Source organism: Sarcophilus harrisii, chromosome 1 (assembly GCF_902635505.1).
Source record: "Sarcophilus harrisii chromosome 1, mSarHar1.11, whole genome shotgun sequence".
Classification (NCBI taxonomy): domain Eukaryota; kingdom Metazoa; phylum Chordata; class Mammalia; order Dasyuromorphia; family Dasyuridae; genus Sarcophilus; species Sarcophilus harrisii.
Genome location: NC_045426.1, coordinates 89,373,011 through 89,390,105, shown reverse-complemented (window position 1 = coordinate 89,390,105; position 17,095 = coordinate 89,373,011). Strand labels below are relative to the sequence as shown.

General features: G+C 35.4%; 1 protein-coding gene across 2 annotated transcripts in view; it reads left to right on the top strand.

Moving 5' to 3' along the window:
* Positions 1-17,095, top strand: part of SNAP47 (synaptosome associated protein 47) — a 66,215-nt gene that overhangs the window by 12,959 nt on the left and 36,161 nt on the right. For both annotated transcript variants that reach the window (XR_004233089.1, XM_012543453.3), the window contains exon 4: positions 8,119-8,240. Coding sequence is in view for 1 of the 2 variants with exons in the window: in XM_012543453.3 (XP_012398907.1) it covers positions 8,119-8,240 (122 nt within the window). In the remaining variant the exon portion in view is untranslated. The remainder of the gene's footprint in view (positions 1-8,118; positions 8,241-17,095) is intronic.

Below are 17,095 nucleotides of genomic sequence, written 5' to 3'. Positions count from 1 at the left end.
AAAATTTATTTATAATCTTTATGCCTAGGTCATGAATCCATTTTGACCTTATCTTGGTGTATGGTGTTAAGTGTGGGTCAGTGCCTAGTTTCTGCCATACTAATTTCCAATTTTCCCAGCAATTTTTGTCAAATAATGCATTCTTATCCCCAAAACTGGGGTCTTTGGGTTTGTCAAACACTAGATAATTAAAGTTATTGCCTGTTTTGTCTTTTGAACCTAACCTATTCCATTGATCAACTAGTCTATTTCTTAGTCAATATCAGATGGTTTTAGTAACCCCTGCTTTATAATATAATTTTTGATCTGCTACAGCTAGGCCACCTTCATTTGATTTTTTTTTTTCATTAATTCCCTTGAAATTCTTGACCTTTTGTTTTTTCATATGAACTTTATTGTTATTTTTTCTAATCATCAAAATAGTTTTTTGGGAGTCTTGATTGGTATAGCGCTAAATAAATAGATTAGTTTAGGTAGTCTTTATTATCTTTATTATACCTAATCTTTCTTTTAGATGCTCTGCCCTTTGGTACAAAAATTTTTAATAGTTTTTTCATTATTTTTGTTTCCTATAAGCATAATGTAGTTTCCAGTTTCTTTCTTGACATTCGTTTTTGTTGTAAATCATGATCACAACTCCTGCCTTTCTCAGATTCACTTGAAATATAATAGACGCAGGTCCCCCTGACATCAGGGCCAACATTCTATCCATTGCGCCATCTAGCTGTCTCCTTCTCTTATTTTTTAAAGCAATCCCTGTGCTTCGTTTTGCTTTCAACTAATATGACCAAGGTCTATCTTCTTACTCATTACCTGGTCCAATCCTAAATTCTTGAATTTGGTTTTATCTTTATTTTTGTAGTCTCTCATCCTCACTTTCTCTCTCTCTGTATCTCCTGTACCCTCTTCTCCCACCTCAGATAAAAAGTGCCTACCCCTCCTTTTTCTTCTGCCCATCCATTATTCTTTTTCAATGATATTCATTGGTCAAGCTTACACTAATTCCCTTTCCAAGAAGTTTTGTTTTCATTACACCTCATTCTGTTTCCTGTCCCCTTCTAGCACATGTTAGAATCTATTTCCTGCACTGTTAATTCTTGATGGAGAGCAGTATGAAGGTTCCCTGTAACCTGGGTGGGGGAGGCAGACGAGGATGGTAACAATCCTGTCTTTTACTTTTACTTTATTTTCACTTTGCTTTTTGGCTTTGTGCTATTTAATGTCATACCAATCTTCCTGTGAACCTATTATCACTCTTTCCAAATTTTTTTGCGATATATACTCCTCTTCCCTCGCCTTTTAAAGAAATTTATTATTTATTACTGAGATTCACAGCCTTGTATGGGAGAAACTAATCTTTTGAAGATTCCTTTCTCCCATCTCCCAACACTCCTGCAGTAAAGTTGGTAACAATTCCATCTTACCTCTTGTGGCTCAGGATCACTGGGTAAAGCTCTTTTCTATATTTTTATCAATGTCTCCTGACTTTCTACATTACTTTTTTTTTTTCTTTTTTTCTACATGTTTCTTACTCTCAGTCCTTTCTTTTCTGGTAGTCATATCAGAGTTGGACAAGAGCATGAAAACCTGACTAAAAACTAATGGAGGCAGGTAGTAATGAAACTGCATGTTAAACTATTGCCACCAGGAATAGAGAGGAGGGATTGATGTTAGAGATGTACAGAGGGTAAAGGTCACAGGACATGGTAATCATTTGGCTGTGAAAGGCTGGAAAGAGTCAGAGGTTACACCTAAGTTTTCATCCTTAGAGGCACTATATAAGTGGTGATGTTGAAAGTAGGCATCTCAATTTTTGACATCTAGGTGACACTATGGTGTCTGAGAATCTAGTTCTGGAGCTTTTGAGAAAGGTCAGTAACAAATACCCCTGAGGTCCCTGACTCCTTTCCTTAGAAGTTCTAAATAGCTAAATAGCTAACACTTCCTCCACCCTTGTTTTTCTCTTAGATGGGGGATAATATTAGCAACTTAGGGAAAGAGGAGGAAAAGAAGTTGATGGTAGAAGTTTCAGACAGTAAAAGATGTCAACAGAAGTTGAGTGCTTATCACCTTAGTCTAAGGAAAGGTGGCCTTTGAATATACACTTAAATTGAGTTATTTTTTCCTCTGTGCAATAATTAAAAAGCATTTGTTAGGCACTTACTATGAAAAATGGTAATATGAGTACGAAGAATGAAACAATTTGGACTACAAGGCACATTCTGATTAGCAACTTCATATATTAATATGGATAGACTAAAGACCAATAAAGAGAATAAATTCCAAATACTAAAAATTAGTTTTGGAAGAAGACTAGCAATTGAGGAAACCAGGCAAAATTTCATGTGGAGGGTTGTACTTGAGTTAGGTGGGAGAAAGGAGAAGAGAAAGGAGGAAGCATAATGCCCTGGGGGCCAATATACAAAGCTCACTGTGACTTGGTTTGGGTGGAAGATTTGAATTGTGTCGACTATCATAGGAGGAAAAGTTGCTGAATGAAGATGAAGAGAGAATCTGGAAGTAGCTGAGAGAGTGGTGGGGTATAGGGAGGGGGTGGTTCTCTCCCTCATTGATCAGTTGGACCTGGCTGGGTCTGGGTTTGCCCTGTCTGCTGCAGCTGTACTCATTCTGGGGTGGCTGAGTGAGGGATATAATAGATTGCCCAGATTGTGAGCTAGATGATTAGGGTTCAGGCTAGCATATTATCTCCAAATCTCTTTTAGGCACCAGGGATAAAGAGCCACTGGTATAGGATACCTCTTTATAAAAAAGGCAAATAGCAAAGAAGGCAGGCTGTATTGACTGCCAAATGAGGGATGCATAGTAAAGTGCAACTAGGTAGTCATTGGATCACCCAAAATAAAGAAGACTTGAATTAAGATTCAGCTTCAGATGTGTGCCTGATCTGACCCTGAGTAAGTGACTTAACCTTTTTCCTCATCTCTAAAATGGGGATAACAATAGCCCCTTCCTCCCACAGTTGTTGTGAAAAGCAGATAGAAGAACATGTTAAAAATATTACTAAATGCAAATGCTAACTAGATGTTAAATCAGTCAGAAAGCATTTTTTAAGTACATGCTGTGTGCCAGACACTGAGCTAGGTGCTAGGGGCACAAAGATCAAAATCAAATAGGTTCTGCTATCAAGAAATTTGGTAGGGAAAGAAAAAATTTCATGGCCTGGAATAAAGTGTGAAAAACCTTCATAAAAGAGGTGGGATCTGAGTAGGGAATAGATACTATAAATATGGGATCAGAGCACATACCTGCTTGGGGCATGACTGAGGCCCTTAGGAGGCAAATGGTATGTGCCCCTGGGAGACACTGTCCAGTCAGAAGAAGGTAGTATGGGAGTCTGTTTTTGCTCTGTTTGATTTGAGAAAATGGCCATGGAACACACTATTTGATTTTATTCAAGTTGAGAGGCATTGTGTTGTGGTGACTAGAGAACTGACTGCACAACCAGGGAACTTTGGGCTTGAGACTTGCCTCTGACACCTCTGTCTCTTTGTGGCCCAGGGCAGATTTGCTGTTAGTGGTAGAGAAAGAACAATACCAATAGAATTATAGGTCCAGTCCCTAGTCTGGGATACAGTATTTAAGATATACAGGCTAAATTGGGGGCTCTTGGAAAACTGACTGAGCACTGGACCATCTATTAATGTATCTTCTCATTTGTTGTTATTCATTTGTTTCACTTTTGTCTGTGATCCCATTAGGGGTTTTCTTGGCAAAGATTCTAGAATGGTTTGCCATTTCCTCCTCCAGCTCATTTGACAGATAAGGAAACTGAGGCAAACAGGGTTAATTAAATGGCTTGCTCAGGATCAAACAATGTCTGAGGCCAGATTTGAACTCATTTCTCATACATAGTAACTTTGAATTTTTGGAATATCTATATTTATCTGTCACTGGAAATGATTTTCCAATGACCAGTGTGACATGACTTGGACTAAAGAAATTCCTAAGGTCTCTTGGAAATCTGAGTTTGTCAACCACAATTTATCATGAATATTCTAGGAAGTAACTGAAATTCTATTTTTTATCTTTTTGCTTATTTTAAACAGAAATTGTTCACATACTTATTAGTGTTTTAAAAGCAGCTAACTTTAGAACTTCTGACACATCCAGGTAAATCGGTTTTGATTTTGTGGAGGACTTAAATTGTATAAAGCCTGCTGTCAGACTTCACTTCTCTCTGTTGTATTTTATTATGAAATGAAACAATGGATGTAGGGCCCTTTTCAATCTTTGAGCACTCTGTGAATGCTAGCCGTCATCATCATTATTGTTTGTAACCCCGGAATCAGTGAGCTAAGAATGATGCAGCTTGTCCTCCACCTGTATTTGTACTATTCCGAGTTGGAAACTCATGAAGTGTGGAGTAGTGGAAATCATGAGTTTTATGGCACCACCGAAAACATTGTTATTAGCCTTTTATTGAGTATAAATTATGGCCACAGGGTGGCAGTCTGGTCACAGTGAACCTGCACTTAATTGGGCAAGAACTCCTAGAAAGTGTCAGAGTATCATAGGCTACTTAGGAGTCTTTTTTTTTTTTTTTTTTTTTTTTTTTTTTTTTTTTTTTTTTTTGCTTCTCTTTGTATTTCCAGCACTTGACACAATGCCTGGCACATACTAGTAGATACTTAATAAACATTTATTAATTGACAGACTCCAGCACATTGAGTACATCCCCTTTGGTGAACTTGAGAAAGGACATAGACCAGTTCCATAGATGGAGAGGCAGTAATCTTTATTGTTGGAGGGAACTTCTGAATCAGTGAGATCAGATACTGTCAAATGTAGCTCTTTAAAACAGATCCTGTTTAAAGCTTTGTTTCATAAATGGAGTTCATTAAAGAATCCTTTATCTTATAATTCAAATCTGGAAACAGAAATAGGTAGAACTGTCAATTATCTGAGAGCAGTTGCGTTCTAGGGTTCTCTTAACTTGATATATAGCACTCTTGAAATATATAACTTTTCACTTAGAAAATTATTTCTCATCTCCACCATGAAGCATAACATTCTGACATCAATATTATAAAAATGAACAATTTTTAAAAACTTTTATAAATTGATGAAGAATGAAGTGAATAGAAACAGAACAACTCATATAATAACAACAGCATTGTACAAAACAACTTGGAAGCTTTAAGAACCATCATGAAGATAGTGACCATTTGCAATTCCGACTGATAATGAAACATGTTCTCTATGACAGATTTAGGCTGCCAAATGAGGCGTTTTCTATATAGCCATTAAGGGAATTTTTTTTCTTGACTATGTATACCAATTAGAAGAAATTTGTTTTTCTTAATGCGGTAGGGGTGAAAGAGAGAAAATAGATTTCTGTTCATTTTTTTAAATAGTGAAGTGGGAGAGTGTTACAGACGTGAATTGCTGTGTGCACTTTCAGATGAGGTCACTGTATTATTAGTTTTACTTAACTGTTTTACTTTGTTACAAGAGACCTCTCATGAAGTGGGAGTAACCTGTAAATGTAATGTGAAAACAAAATACAGCAAAAAAAAAAAAAAAAAAAAACTTAAAAAAAAAAGACATAATGAGAAGAGTAGAAAACCTTAGGAGACAGGAAAATAGACCTATAATTTCTGGGTTTTTTTTCATAACTTTCCTACAATTGCAATAAATGTTGAGGTCAGCTTTGTGTAAATTGCACAGTGATTCATTTTAAACCATATTTTTCCAGTTATTGCTGCTCCTTATGCATAACATACATGCCACACATGTTGTGACCCTAATAAGACTGATTTTTGATTGGCTTTCTCATTGTGTGTATTTGCATAGTTGTACTATGTAGCTATACACAAATAATACATACATATATTACACATAGGAATTTTATTCATCTCTTATTTCATCATTGTATGGAAACCTCTCAGTGTTGCAGATTAAAGCTTTTTTACATTTTAATGTTTGTGGCTGTGGTTGAAGTCAATTTTATCACCTAGTAGCCAACTTTTTAGGGACTCTAGTGAGTTCATAGGTTTCCCCTCAGGTCTATGTATACACTCATCTACTCACCTGCAAGCAGAATAATATGTGCAGCTATGAGAAATGAAGTCTCAGAGATGTGTGTTACATCATTGTATGATATGAAGTAAATTCACTTTTTAGGCTAGGGAATGGGGATTTCTGTTGATAATTTTGGTTAAATGAAAACACAAATATATAGATCTGAAATTACTTACAAATTTTCAAACAGCTTTTGAATTGAATTATTGAATCACTATTGAAAAGAATGTAATCTTTAGTTTAGAAAACACTTGAGGACATGAGCTTCCATTGTCACTGAGCACTTTAGATGGAATCAGTATGGGAGATTAGATGGTTAAAATTTACTTAATACCAGAATGGTCAAGCAAGGAAGGATTTCAAGAAAAGGTGTAATTTGAGTTTTTTTTTTTTTTTTAAAGGAACAATTGTTTTAGTAGGTGCAGAGGACAAAGAGCACTCCAGATAGGTGCAAGAGATGAGAAAAAGTATAGAGATGGGAAAGCTCAGGTGAACTGATGACACTAATAGATTCCCTTAGTTGTAGGAGAGTTGAAGTTGTGAAGGTGATTGGTGGGGAAGTAAAATTGATATGGATTCTGGAAGATGTTTAAAATGCTGTTGAAGTGTAAACACTAAGGAAATTTGATAAGTAGATTTTGATTAGGTGGGAGATTCTTAGGGTATGCAACTATATGCTCTTTCTTGATAGTTGTAACATTGATATCTGTTAGTCTTTTTGCAACAAATAATAGCTAGAACATTTCATCTATCTTGATTTTTGCTATTTCTATCTTCTGACTTTATTGTTGCAGTTTCAGTAATGGATCTTCTTTAGTATGGAAGAGAACAAGTAATTTTCATGGAATAATCCACTGAACAGTTTACTTGTTGTCATTGAGATTTCTCTCCTCATTTATGTCCAAAGATTTTCAGGGAATTGCAGTTTTCAGGAATGGCTCTTAAAGAAGAGGAAGAGGTTGTTTGGGGACATATATGTGTAGAAAGAAATGCCTGTTCCATCATTCTTTGCTTAAGTTAACTCATGCATATCATTGCTGACCAATTTAGTTGCTGCTCTTCAGGCAGAAGGCTAGTTTCTGCCTCTAGCCTTATTTACTTTTCAGTTCTGATGATGTCTTTAACAGCTGTTACCATTATGGTGCATTGCTTCTAGCTGTAATGGAAGGCAGTGGAAGCTTGCTTTAAGCAGTTGAACCTTTACCTTGGCCACTTGTGGGATGTTTGGAAGGGTTCTGATAAACATGGTTAATGCTAAGTGTGAGGTGATATGGATTATAAATAAAAGGCAAATATTGACCTTTAATCGAAGCCCTTATCTAGGACAAGAGCTAGCAGCTATTTCGATAGGACCCAGCTCTTTAAATAAGGGACAGGTGGCCTGCTGCTTCCGAGCTCAATCTGTGCTGCCACATTGAGTAGCTGTTTGTCATTCTACTTGCTCTTTTGTTCTTAGGTTAGATTATGGGATTCCCAGGTGCTCTGTAAACCATGGTGGTTAATAGGCAGTGCTGAGGCAGTGGAAAACACCTAGATTCTGAAACTGAGCAAATGCTTGACTACGGGAGAGCCCTCTGACTCACCTACCACCTAAGTGAGCCTCATAAATTTTGGCTTGGCTTGGCTTGGATTAATGCTGCAATTTCCTGTATTCTCTGAAATTGTTGCCTTTGGTGGAATAACTTTGAATGATGCTGTAGTTCCTAGTAATGTAACTAATGTAAATTTCATCAGGTCTCTGGTTTTCTTACAATTTCTGTGTCTAGTTTTTTTTAAGATCTTAAGAAAAATTCACCACCAATTTTTAAAAAGCCTTTTCTCTTAAAAAAAAAAAATAGAGAATCTGGGTTTGAATCCCATTTCTGTTAGTATCACAGGTGTGTTCTTGGGCAAATTGCTTAATCTCTTTCTGGACTCGATTTCTTTATTAGTAAAATTAAGGGATTAAGTCTCTTAAGCTCTCTTCCAGCTCTGTATCCTATGAATCAGTCCCTTAAATGTGTTGTTTGGTTATTACTTGCTTAACATTTCCAGAAGATGTCAGTGTATGATTGTATTTGCATTTTTTTATTTCAGCATCTGGGTTCATAGAAAGTGTGGTGCATTCTGGACCTTCCCTCAAAAGTGGAGAAAGCAGTCAGATCCAGTTACAAATGAATGAGCAGGTTTCTGAGGAAGAAGCTCAAGAACTAAGACAGGTAATAACAAAGCCCCAAAATGGTTGTTGGAATATTGACGGCAATTTTTGCAATTTATTTTTTTCCTTCTCCCTAAATAACTTCATATACTTTTCTTCCCTTTAAAAGGAACTTAACTTGTAATTTCATTATGATATCCAACATGGAGATAAGACAGAATGTGGCTCTTAACTAAAATTTCTTTAAAATGTAATGTGTTCTTATATAGATAGGACTTTTATTCTTAAGGAGCCCAGGGGCTTTTTAAGAGTCAACAGACATTTATTAGACACCTATCATGTACCACTTGTTAATTTTTGAAAATTTTGTATTGAATATAGAAATTAGAAATCTTTGATTAAAAATCTCATAGAACTTTATATAACAAGATGTACATACATATGAGTTTGCATATACATATATATATATACATGTTGCTTATTACATAAGGGTATTTGTATGTCATTGTTCATGTACAGGTGTTAATATTTGTGTGCACATATGTATATACACACATATACATAAGCTTGTAGAATTCTTTCCTGAATTAATTATTGCCACCACTCTTAAGGTTTTATGGTGCTGGATTTTTTCTTCTTCAACTTGTGGTTTTTTTTAATAACACTGATCATATTGTGTTTCCTGAGGCCTTTGGGACTCAGTTCTATCCTTTTTCATTAAAAAAGAAAAGCATTCATCTTTGCAAAGAAATATTGTAAATGTGTCATTGCCCTCTTTCTTTCCTGGTCTTTGTTGGGCTTATTTGGTTTTGGTGATGACAGCACACAAAAATACTGCTTTCTATTCTCCAACTACTATGTTCCACTAGGGCATTTAATCACTTCCTTTGATATACTTATTGAGTCCAAAACAAACTTGCTGTAGCTATTGTTTGCTTTGGGGTTTACTGGGAACTTTAGAAGTATTGTAAATGCAAACTTACTAAATGTTGCTCTTGACCATTCTTTAGAAGGCTTATAAAAGTCCTTAAGTTACAAACTATGTATCTCTTTTTTGTTTTTCCATTTATCTCAGATGAAACCTTTGGTAGTCAAGATCTACTATCCTGTGTATAATGGCTACATTTAGTTTGAACTAGAAGGTGGGTTTTTTCATGATTGAAAAGTGAAAGATTTCACTTGCAAAGTGTGATTTTTAAAGTTATCACTCAATACTTTAATAAATATACTCAATGTGAGGCACTTTGCTAGATGCTGGAAGTATAGAAAAAAAAAAATGCAGTCTTTTTCTTTAACCAGCTTATAATTTTAGGGAAAAATAAAATAAGTACATAAACAAATATGACACAAAATGGGATGTAATGGACAAATCTAGATAGATTGTTTTAGGAACTGTTGATAAGGAAAAGATCTCATTTGAAGTAAAGATGATGAGAGTATCTCTCAAAACCATAAAAAACTCAGTGGAAGATGCTGACATGAATGCTCAAGTGATGAGGGAGAGTGAAAATAAATAGTTAGTAGACTTACAATGAGATGACTCAGCATGAAAAGTAGACCTATTTCCCAAAACAGTTTGTTTTTTTACAATGTAATAATATCTCCAGTTACTTGATAGCTAATATGTACATAGGAAGTAATTAGCAACATTATCCTGAATAGAGTCAAATAATTAAAGCAAAACAGAGAAGAATGATAATAGAAAAGGATCCACAATATGGAGTGTATAATAGTCACAAATCCTGCCTTTCCTGCCCAGGGTAGGGACCATAGGTCTGTAGAAAGGATAAGTATCCTACTGGAGATTGGGATGGGTAGAGGACTTCTGATTTTTTGTGGACTTAGAAGTGAGTCCTCCTTTCCTTTACCATATAAATAAAACTTTTCTACGTTTTGAAGCCTTGTGAACCTGCATGCTTATAAGGGAGGTTGGTGACTACCCTTAGAGAAATGCTGGATATTCATATTCCCAGCTTGCTCCTGAGTAGGGTCAGTGATCCATGTAAGTGAGAGATGTTCCTGTATTTAAATGCTTTGTTTCTGGGAAGAATTTCTGACTTGAGCTACTTGAATATTTATGTGAAGGTAACCAACAGGGTACTATATATTAAATGATAGACAATTATTTCTACTATGATTCAGAACAGGGGATGCTTATTAACCTAGCCATGAAGTATTAAGAGAATTTGTTAAATGGAGAACAGAAGAAATAGAAATAAAGGAATTCCTACTTCATTATTCTTTTATGATTTTTTTTTAAAGAAATGATTTTCTATAATGAAAAACATTTTCAAAAATGATGGAATCCTTGATTTACATTTAGGGAGGGATATTTTGCAGAACAGTGTAATGGTAACTTAAAAATAAGTGTCATGGGGTTCCATTTCTAGGGTAAACTAATACAAAAGGAAATCTCACTACACTCAACTGTAGTTTTGGTTGCAGACGATATTCAACTTAGAACATTGCAGCTAGAAGTCTTCTTGGTCTTAAGTTGCAATTGGGAATTTAAATGAAAGGATTTGCCATGATTTCACCAGGGGACATTCATGGTAAGTGTAGTATTTTGTGGTTATCTGGGCCAGGTTCCAGGAGCTGTGCTGTATAGGTATGCAGCAGCTTGCTGAGTTCCTGTGGTCTATGTCTGAGCCTCTGTCTACTGGATAACGATGGCTGTCGTAATGTCACTGGGTGTGGGAAGGGCTAGGACGGTATTAGCTGAAGGGCTGTGGTTAAGGAGGCTAGGAGAGGAATTTTATTCACTAGATTGGGTTTGGCAGAATCACTTTAATAGTTTCTAATGTCTGATATGTTAACATTGTTAGAACTATGGCCCTCTTGTTTATTATCCATTTTGTAATAGTGACCAAATCTTGAAATGCAAAACTTTCTTTTTTCTTGGGTTCCTCAAAATAACTTTTCATTTTCTATAATACTTTTAAAATTTCTTTGTCTTTTCTTATGATGGTATTATAATGTTTATCTCCTTTCAACTGGGGTAGAATTAGATGGAAAAATACTACTGGGATAAGGTAATGGTTTTGTTGAGGACTTACTTGATCGTGTGGGTTAGGAAAACTCATAGAAATTAGAGATAGTAAAACCTTTTAGTTTAGCCATTGTCAGTTGGCACTTGTCCAGGCTTTTAGAGAAATCCAGCAAAAAGGCTGAAAGGAATTTAATAACTTTGGCCTTTTCCTAGTGGCTTTTTTCTAGAGTTTTCTTAGACATTTGTGATAGAAAGGGGTATGAAATGGCATAGTCCAGTGTGTGGGTGGGCCAATAGGACACTTTGTGGGTTGGTTTTTGCTTTTTAAACCTCTTTGTTTCACTGTATTAGAATGTTTAATAAATCCAAGATATGATTGATCTGTACAGTATCACTACAACTGGTTGATGTAGACAGGTTAGTTGAATATTATAATTATCTCATGGAGAAAAATAACTGAACATTGCTAATATGTACCAAAAGCCATTTGACTTAAAAATTCATACAGAAGTAGGCATTATGAATGAGAAGAAACAAAATTTGCTTACCTATATCAAGAAAAATTACCAAATGTTCTTTCCTTGATTGAAATTGAATTGAGGATTCAGTTCAAAATTGAAACATTTTGAAATAGGTTGATTATTACTTAATGAAATATGTGGTTTATAACAGTAATTTATAGCAGCAATATAAGTTGAAGGAAGCTAGAGGAGTAACCTGGCCTTGTTACCTTGCCTTCCTGTAGTAATAACTCTCATTTCTTTAGCATTTTAACGTTAACAGACTAGTTAATTCCTATAAGGTGAATAGTATGGTATTATTATCCCCATTTTATAGGTGGAAAACTGATTTAAACTTTACTCTTTACCATGCCACTACTCCTGCCATCATCACCATCATTGTCATCACCGGCATGATTGTCCTTCACCACCACCTCCTCATATTTTAGAGTGAGTGTGAGCTTACAGAAGAATGGTTCAGATCCTAATATTTTATTTTTTTTGCAAAAACAGTTATTTCATCCACCTGTCTAGTAACATTAAGAATTTAAAAAAAAAAAAAGGCAGTGTAGTTAATTGTCTCAGAACTATTTCTATCTGAACCCCATTGAAAAATAAGAGAAGATTAAGATAATGATAATAATACTTTACATTAACAGTACTACTTTACAATTTATAAAGTATTCTTCTTACCACAATCTTGTGAGTTAAGTCTTATAATATTCCCATTTTGCCAGAAAATGAAGAAACTGAGAAGCAGAGGATGTGACTTGATTATAGTCTTTCTGTGTACAAGTCCTGTGTTTTTTCTCTTATACTACCCTGCCTTTCTTAAGCTATTCTTTTTTTCCTTCCCCCTAAACCATTCTTAATACTTGAGAATCCCTTTAAAAAATAACTTATAAAGGAGTTTCTGTGACATTCAGAAACTGAAAGGTAGTTAACAGTTCTTTATATCATTGACATTTGTCTGATCTGAAGGTGGCATCAAGTTAGAAGGAATAGTCCTACACGTCAGATGTTAGATATCATCCATAAAGATCTCAATAGACTTAAACATTGGGTCAAATCCAGTGTCATGGAACTTAATTGGGCAGATATAAAGTTGGGCTTAAGAAAATCAACTATACTAGTATAAGATGAGAAGCCTTGGCTAGATAGAAATTCATCTGAAAAAAAAAAAAAAGAAAGAAAATCCGGGAATTGAGGTGATTTGCAAGGTCATTGGATTAGTAGTGTGATATTATAACCAAAAATGTTGTAGTTGCATTAAGAGAATCATGTCTTGCAATAGAGAGGGCAGTGTAATGGTTATGCATTCCTCTCCCTTGGTTGAATCATATTTGAAATAAGTGTTATATGTTCAATTCTGCTTGCCATATTTTAGTGAAGACATTGTGTGCTGCAGGAGGACCAGCAGGATTATGAAAGCCTGCAGGTCATGCTGTTAGAGGACTGGGTCTTGGAGAAGAAAGGAATTTGGAATAAACATCCTAATGGCTTTCAGATAGTTGAGTTTTTTTGTGAAAAGGACTGGACTTGTTCTGTTTGTTTCCAAAGGGCAAGAATAGGAGCCTTGTCAGAAGCTGTAGAGACTTGATGGGAGGCACCTTAGTGGATAGAGCTGTGCCAGTGGAGTGAGTGCCCTCCTACCCCCCAGGAAAGAGGCCTCTGCTCTTTTGCTCTGCCCTGGAGTGAAAGGGGACTGAATAGCAGCTTGTCACATAGATTGGAGAGTAGATTCTTGTGCATGTGGTGGGGAGAGGCCTTGGGCAGCTTCTGAAGTCCCTTGTCTTTTTCGATTTTCTAGGTCTTCTTTTGTTGCTGAAGAGTTTTGTTTTTTTGGTGCTCATTTTGTTTTGTTTTGTTTTTTGTTAGTTTCTCTTTAAAAAAAAGAATTTCTGGTCATAATTGTTGAATAATTGTTATGCTGTGCTCAGAGCTCTGGGAGATACAAAGAAAAGAGAAGGTCTGGTACCTGTGGACAATCAGCAAAACGAGAGAGACATTAAGTCTTTTGGAGCTACAGGAAGATGATCACATATTAAGCAGATTAGGGTTGTCATTGGAGGTAGAATTTTAGTGAAATTGTGGAAGTAAGTAAGCTATATTGTATAGCTTACTCAGCTTTTTAAATATAAAATATGATAGGCCTGTAGTTTTCAAAGCTATTCTATTTTTACTGGCCTTTTTTTTTTTTTTTTTTTTTTTTTTTTTTTGCGCTGTATTTTGTTTTAAAAGATGCCTCACTGACCTTTTTTTCTTCTTCTACTTTCTTTCCTTTCTTATACTTCCCTTAATTTTCTCCACTGGAGAATGTGAGATGCCTTCGACTCCATTGGGGGAGAAAAAAGAAAACACAGAGCCCTTTTAACAAATGTACATAGTCAAGCAGAACAGATTCCCTTATTGATTGGGTCCAAAATTGTGTGTCTCATTCTGCATCTTGAGACCATTATCTTTCTGTCAAGAGGCAGGTAGCAGCCTTTATCATCAGACATCTGAAAAGATGATTGATCTTGTTCATTGTTCAGAGTTCAAGTCTTTCAGAACTGTTTTTTTTTTTTTAATAATGTTACTATTTTTGTATGAATTGTTCTCTTGACTCTGTTCACTTCCTTCTATATCAGTTTACATAGATAATAAAGACAATAATAGTGGCTAACATTTTATGTAGCCACTATTGTACTAAGTACTTTACAAATGTTATCTCATTTGATCCTCACAACAGCTGTGATGTAGGTGCTATTATTACCTCATTTCACAAATGAGGAATCTGAGGCAAACCAAGATTAAGCAGCTTTACCGAGTCATACAGTTCATATCTAAGATGGGATTTCAACTCAGGTCTTCCTCATTCCAGACCGGGCACTCTGTGCTCTATAGTGCTTCTTCCTTAGCTCTTTCCTGGATAATTTCTCTAAGACCACTCATTTCATCATTTCTTCAGTGCAGTAGTATTTAATTAAATTCTCTTACCATCAAGGATTCCCTTAGTCTCCATTTCTTTGCTATTCCAAAAAATGTGCTGTAAAGATATTTGTCCATTGGGGTCTCTTTTAGAGAGGACCTTCTGGACAAAAAAAGACAACAGTAGACAAAATTCTATAGGCAGCAGACTTCAAGGATTGGGGAAGTGGTTAATGGACATTAGTCCATATATTAATATCTGGGTGAGGATATGAGAGACTAATTGCTTGTGGAGGGTCTTGAATGCTAAACTAAATAATTTATCCTGAAAGCAGTGAGACCATGGAAGATTTTTGAGCAGAAAAGTGATGGAATTATTAAATTTATTTCAACAAGAACTTATTGAGCATTTTTTGGCATCTGAGACTCAATAACCCCAACATTTTTTTCTTAAGTCTTGTTTACCACATCCTTAATCATCTTTTTTTAATTGTAAAAAAAATTTTTTTAACCTTGGCTGGAAGTCTTTATTTTATTTTATCTCCTTTTTTTTTGGGGGGGGGCGATTTTTAAAAAATTAAAGCTTTTTATTTTATACACACACACACACACATATATATATATATGGATAATTTTAAACATTCACCTCTATAAAACTCTGTGTTATAATTTTTTTCTCCTCTCTTCTCCCCACCCTCTCATGGACAGTTAAACATGGGCAGTTCCTCTACACATATTTCCAAAAATATCATGCTGCACAATGTTGTAGAATTCTTAAAAGTTCTCTGTTGTTGTAGAACACAGTAATGTTTTTATTAATCTGTTTTTACTAAGGTCCTTAATATCAATCCAGGTTGACAAACTGGGTTACTGCATCTTTTTTGTTTGTTTGTTTTTTCATATTTACTGTAAAGCTTACTTTGGAAATGTCCAATTAATGTTTTTAACATGTTATTTTTACAAGAAACCAAAGAGCATGACTACTCTTGCTGACTTGGAGGTGAAGCACTTTAATTAGCATTCAACTCACATTATGATATAACCCTTTGAATCATCACATGAAATGAAATAAATGATCAAGCTAGAATGAAAGGGGTATTGGAGGTAGAACAGCAACAGAAAACTTATACAGCACACCTTGAAATATTTGGGGCAGATCTCTTGGTTTCCTTTGTGGTAAAAGATTGCTTATGGTCTCTAGCCACCTTTGGGTCTTGGGTCCTAGGAGACTCTTCATCACCTTAGCTGACATTCATAGTACCTGGTGGCTACATCCCATCCTTTTCTCTTTAAGGAGGAGTTGTATTAGGGAATTTTGACTTCATGTTGCAACTTCTTAATATAGAAACATCCCTTCCCTCTTGCTTTCTGTTTTAACACACTGTTTTGGGCACTTATAAAAGATGGATGCATTGAGATTCCATCTTCAGTGCCATTTCATTTGACAAATATTAAGCACTTAGTTATATGCAGAGCACTGAAGCTGAGACTGGGGATAGGGTACAGAAGTAGAATTTAAAAATATCTAAGTTTTTTAGAGAGGTTCTTTGAGAGGGAAAAGGTAGTTATTGAGTAGAATGGGGGAATGTGGCATTTGCCATGGAGTTTAAAAGATGATTAGGAGTTAAAAGAGGGAAGTGTGAAAGGAATGACATTTTATGTATAAAGAACAGCGTGAGCATTGCTTTTTTATTAATGGATTCCAATACATGTGAATTGTGTCATAGAAGAGAGCTTCTGACCTCAAATAACTTAGTCTTTTTAGAGAAATAAGACTAAATATATGAAAGAAGAGGGCCTATGGAAATTGCATACTGCTTACTAAATGCTATGGGGGTTAACTTGATGGAGGGATCAATAAAAATAAATTTAGGGCAATCAGAAGATTTTCTGGAATAAATTGGATTTTTGAACTAGGTTCTAAAAGATGACTAGAATTTGGATAGATGAAGAGACAGGCTATGCAAGGAGTGAAGCCAGAACATGACACAGGCACAGAGGTGAACTTGGGCATGGGATTGGTAGACAGCATAACATTCAGTTTAGTATTTGTGACATGACACTCAATAATAATGAGCTTCTGTATAATGCTTTAGAGTTTGCAAAGCACTTTTTACATAAATTACTTTGTTTAAGCCTCATTACAATCCTCCCTGTGAGGTAGTTCCTACAGGGACCTGTTTTTGCAGGTGCAGAAAGTGAAGTTGTCTAAGGTGAAATACTTAACTACATTTCTACATCTTGTTAGAATGTGAGACTGGAATTGAACAAAATGCCAAATGAGTGTTATTTGGAATGCACTGGGATTAGTATGATGGTGAAAAATGACATTGTCCCTGTCCTAGAAGAGCTTACATTCTACTTCAGAGAAAGCTACTTGTTTGAGAAATAAGTGTATGGGGATAATAGGAAGGCCCCTGTTGTTATTTCCTCAGCCTTTCAGAGATGGGGGAATATATTTTTTGGTACATAATATTTAATTATTGGAGATTCTTTTCATTTATATTCAATTTCACA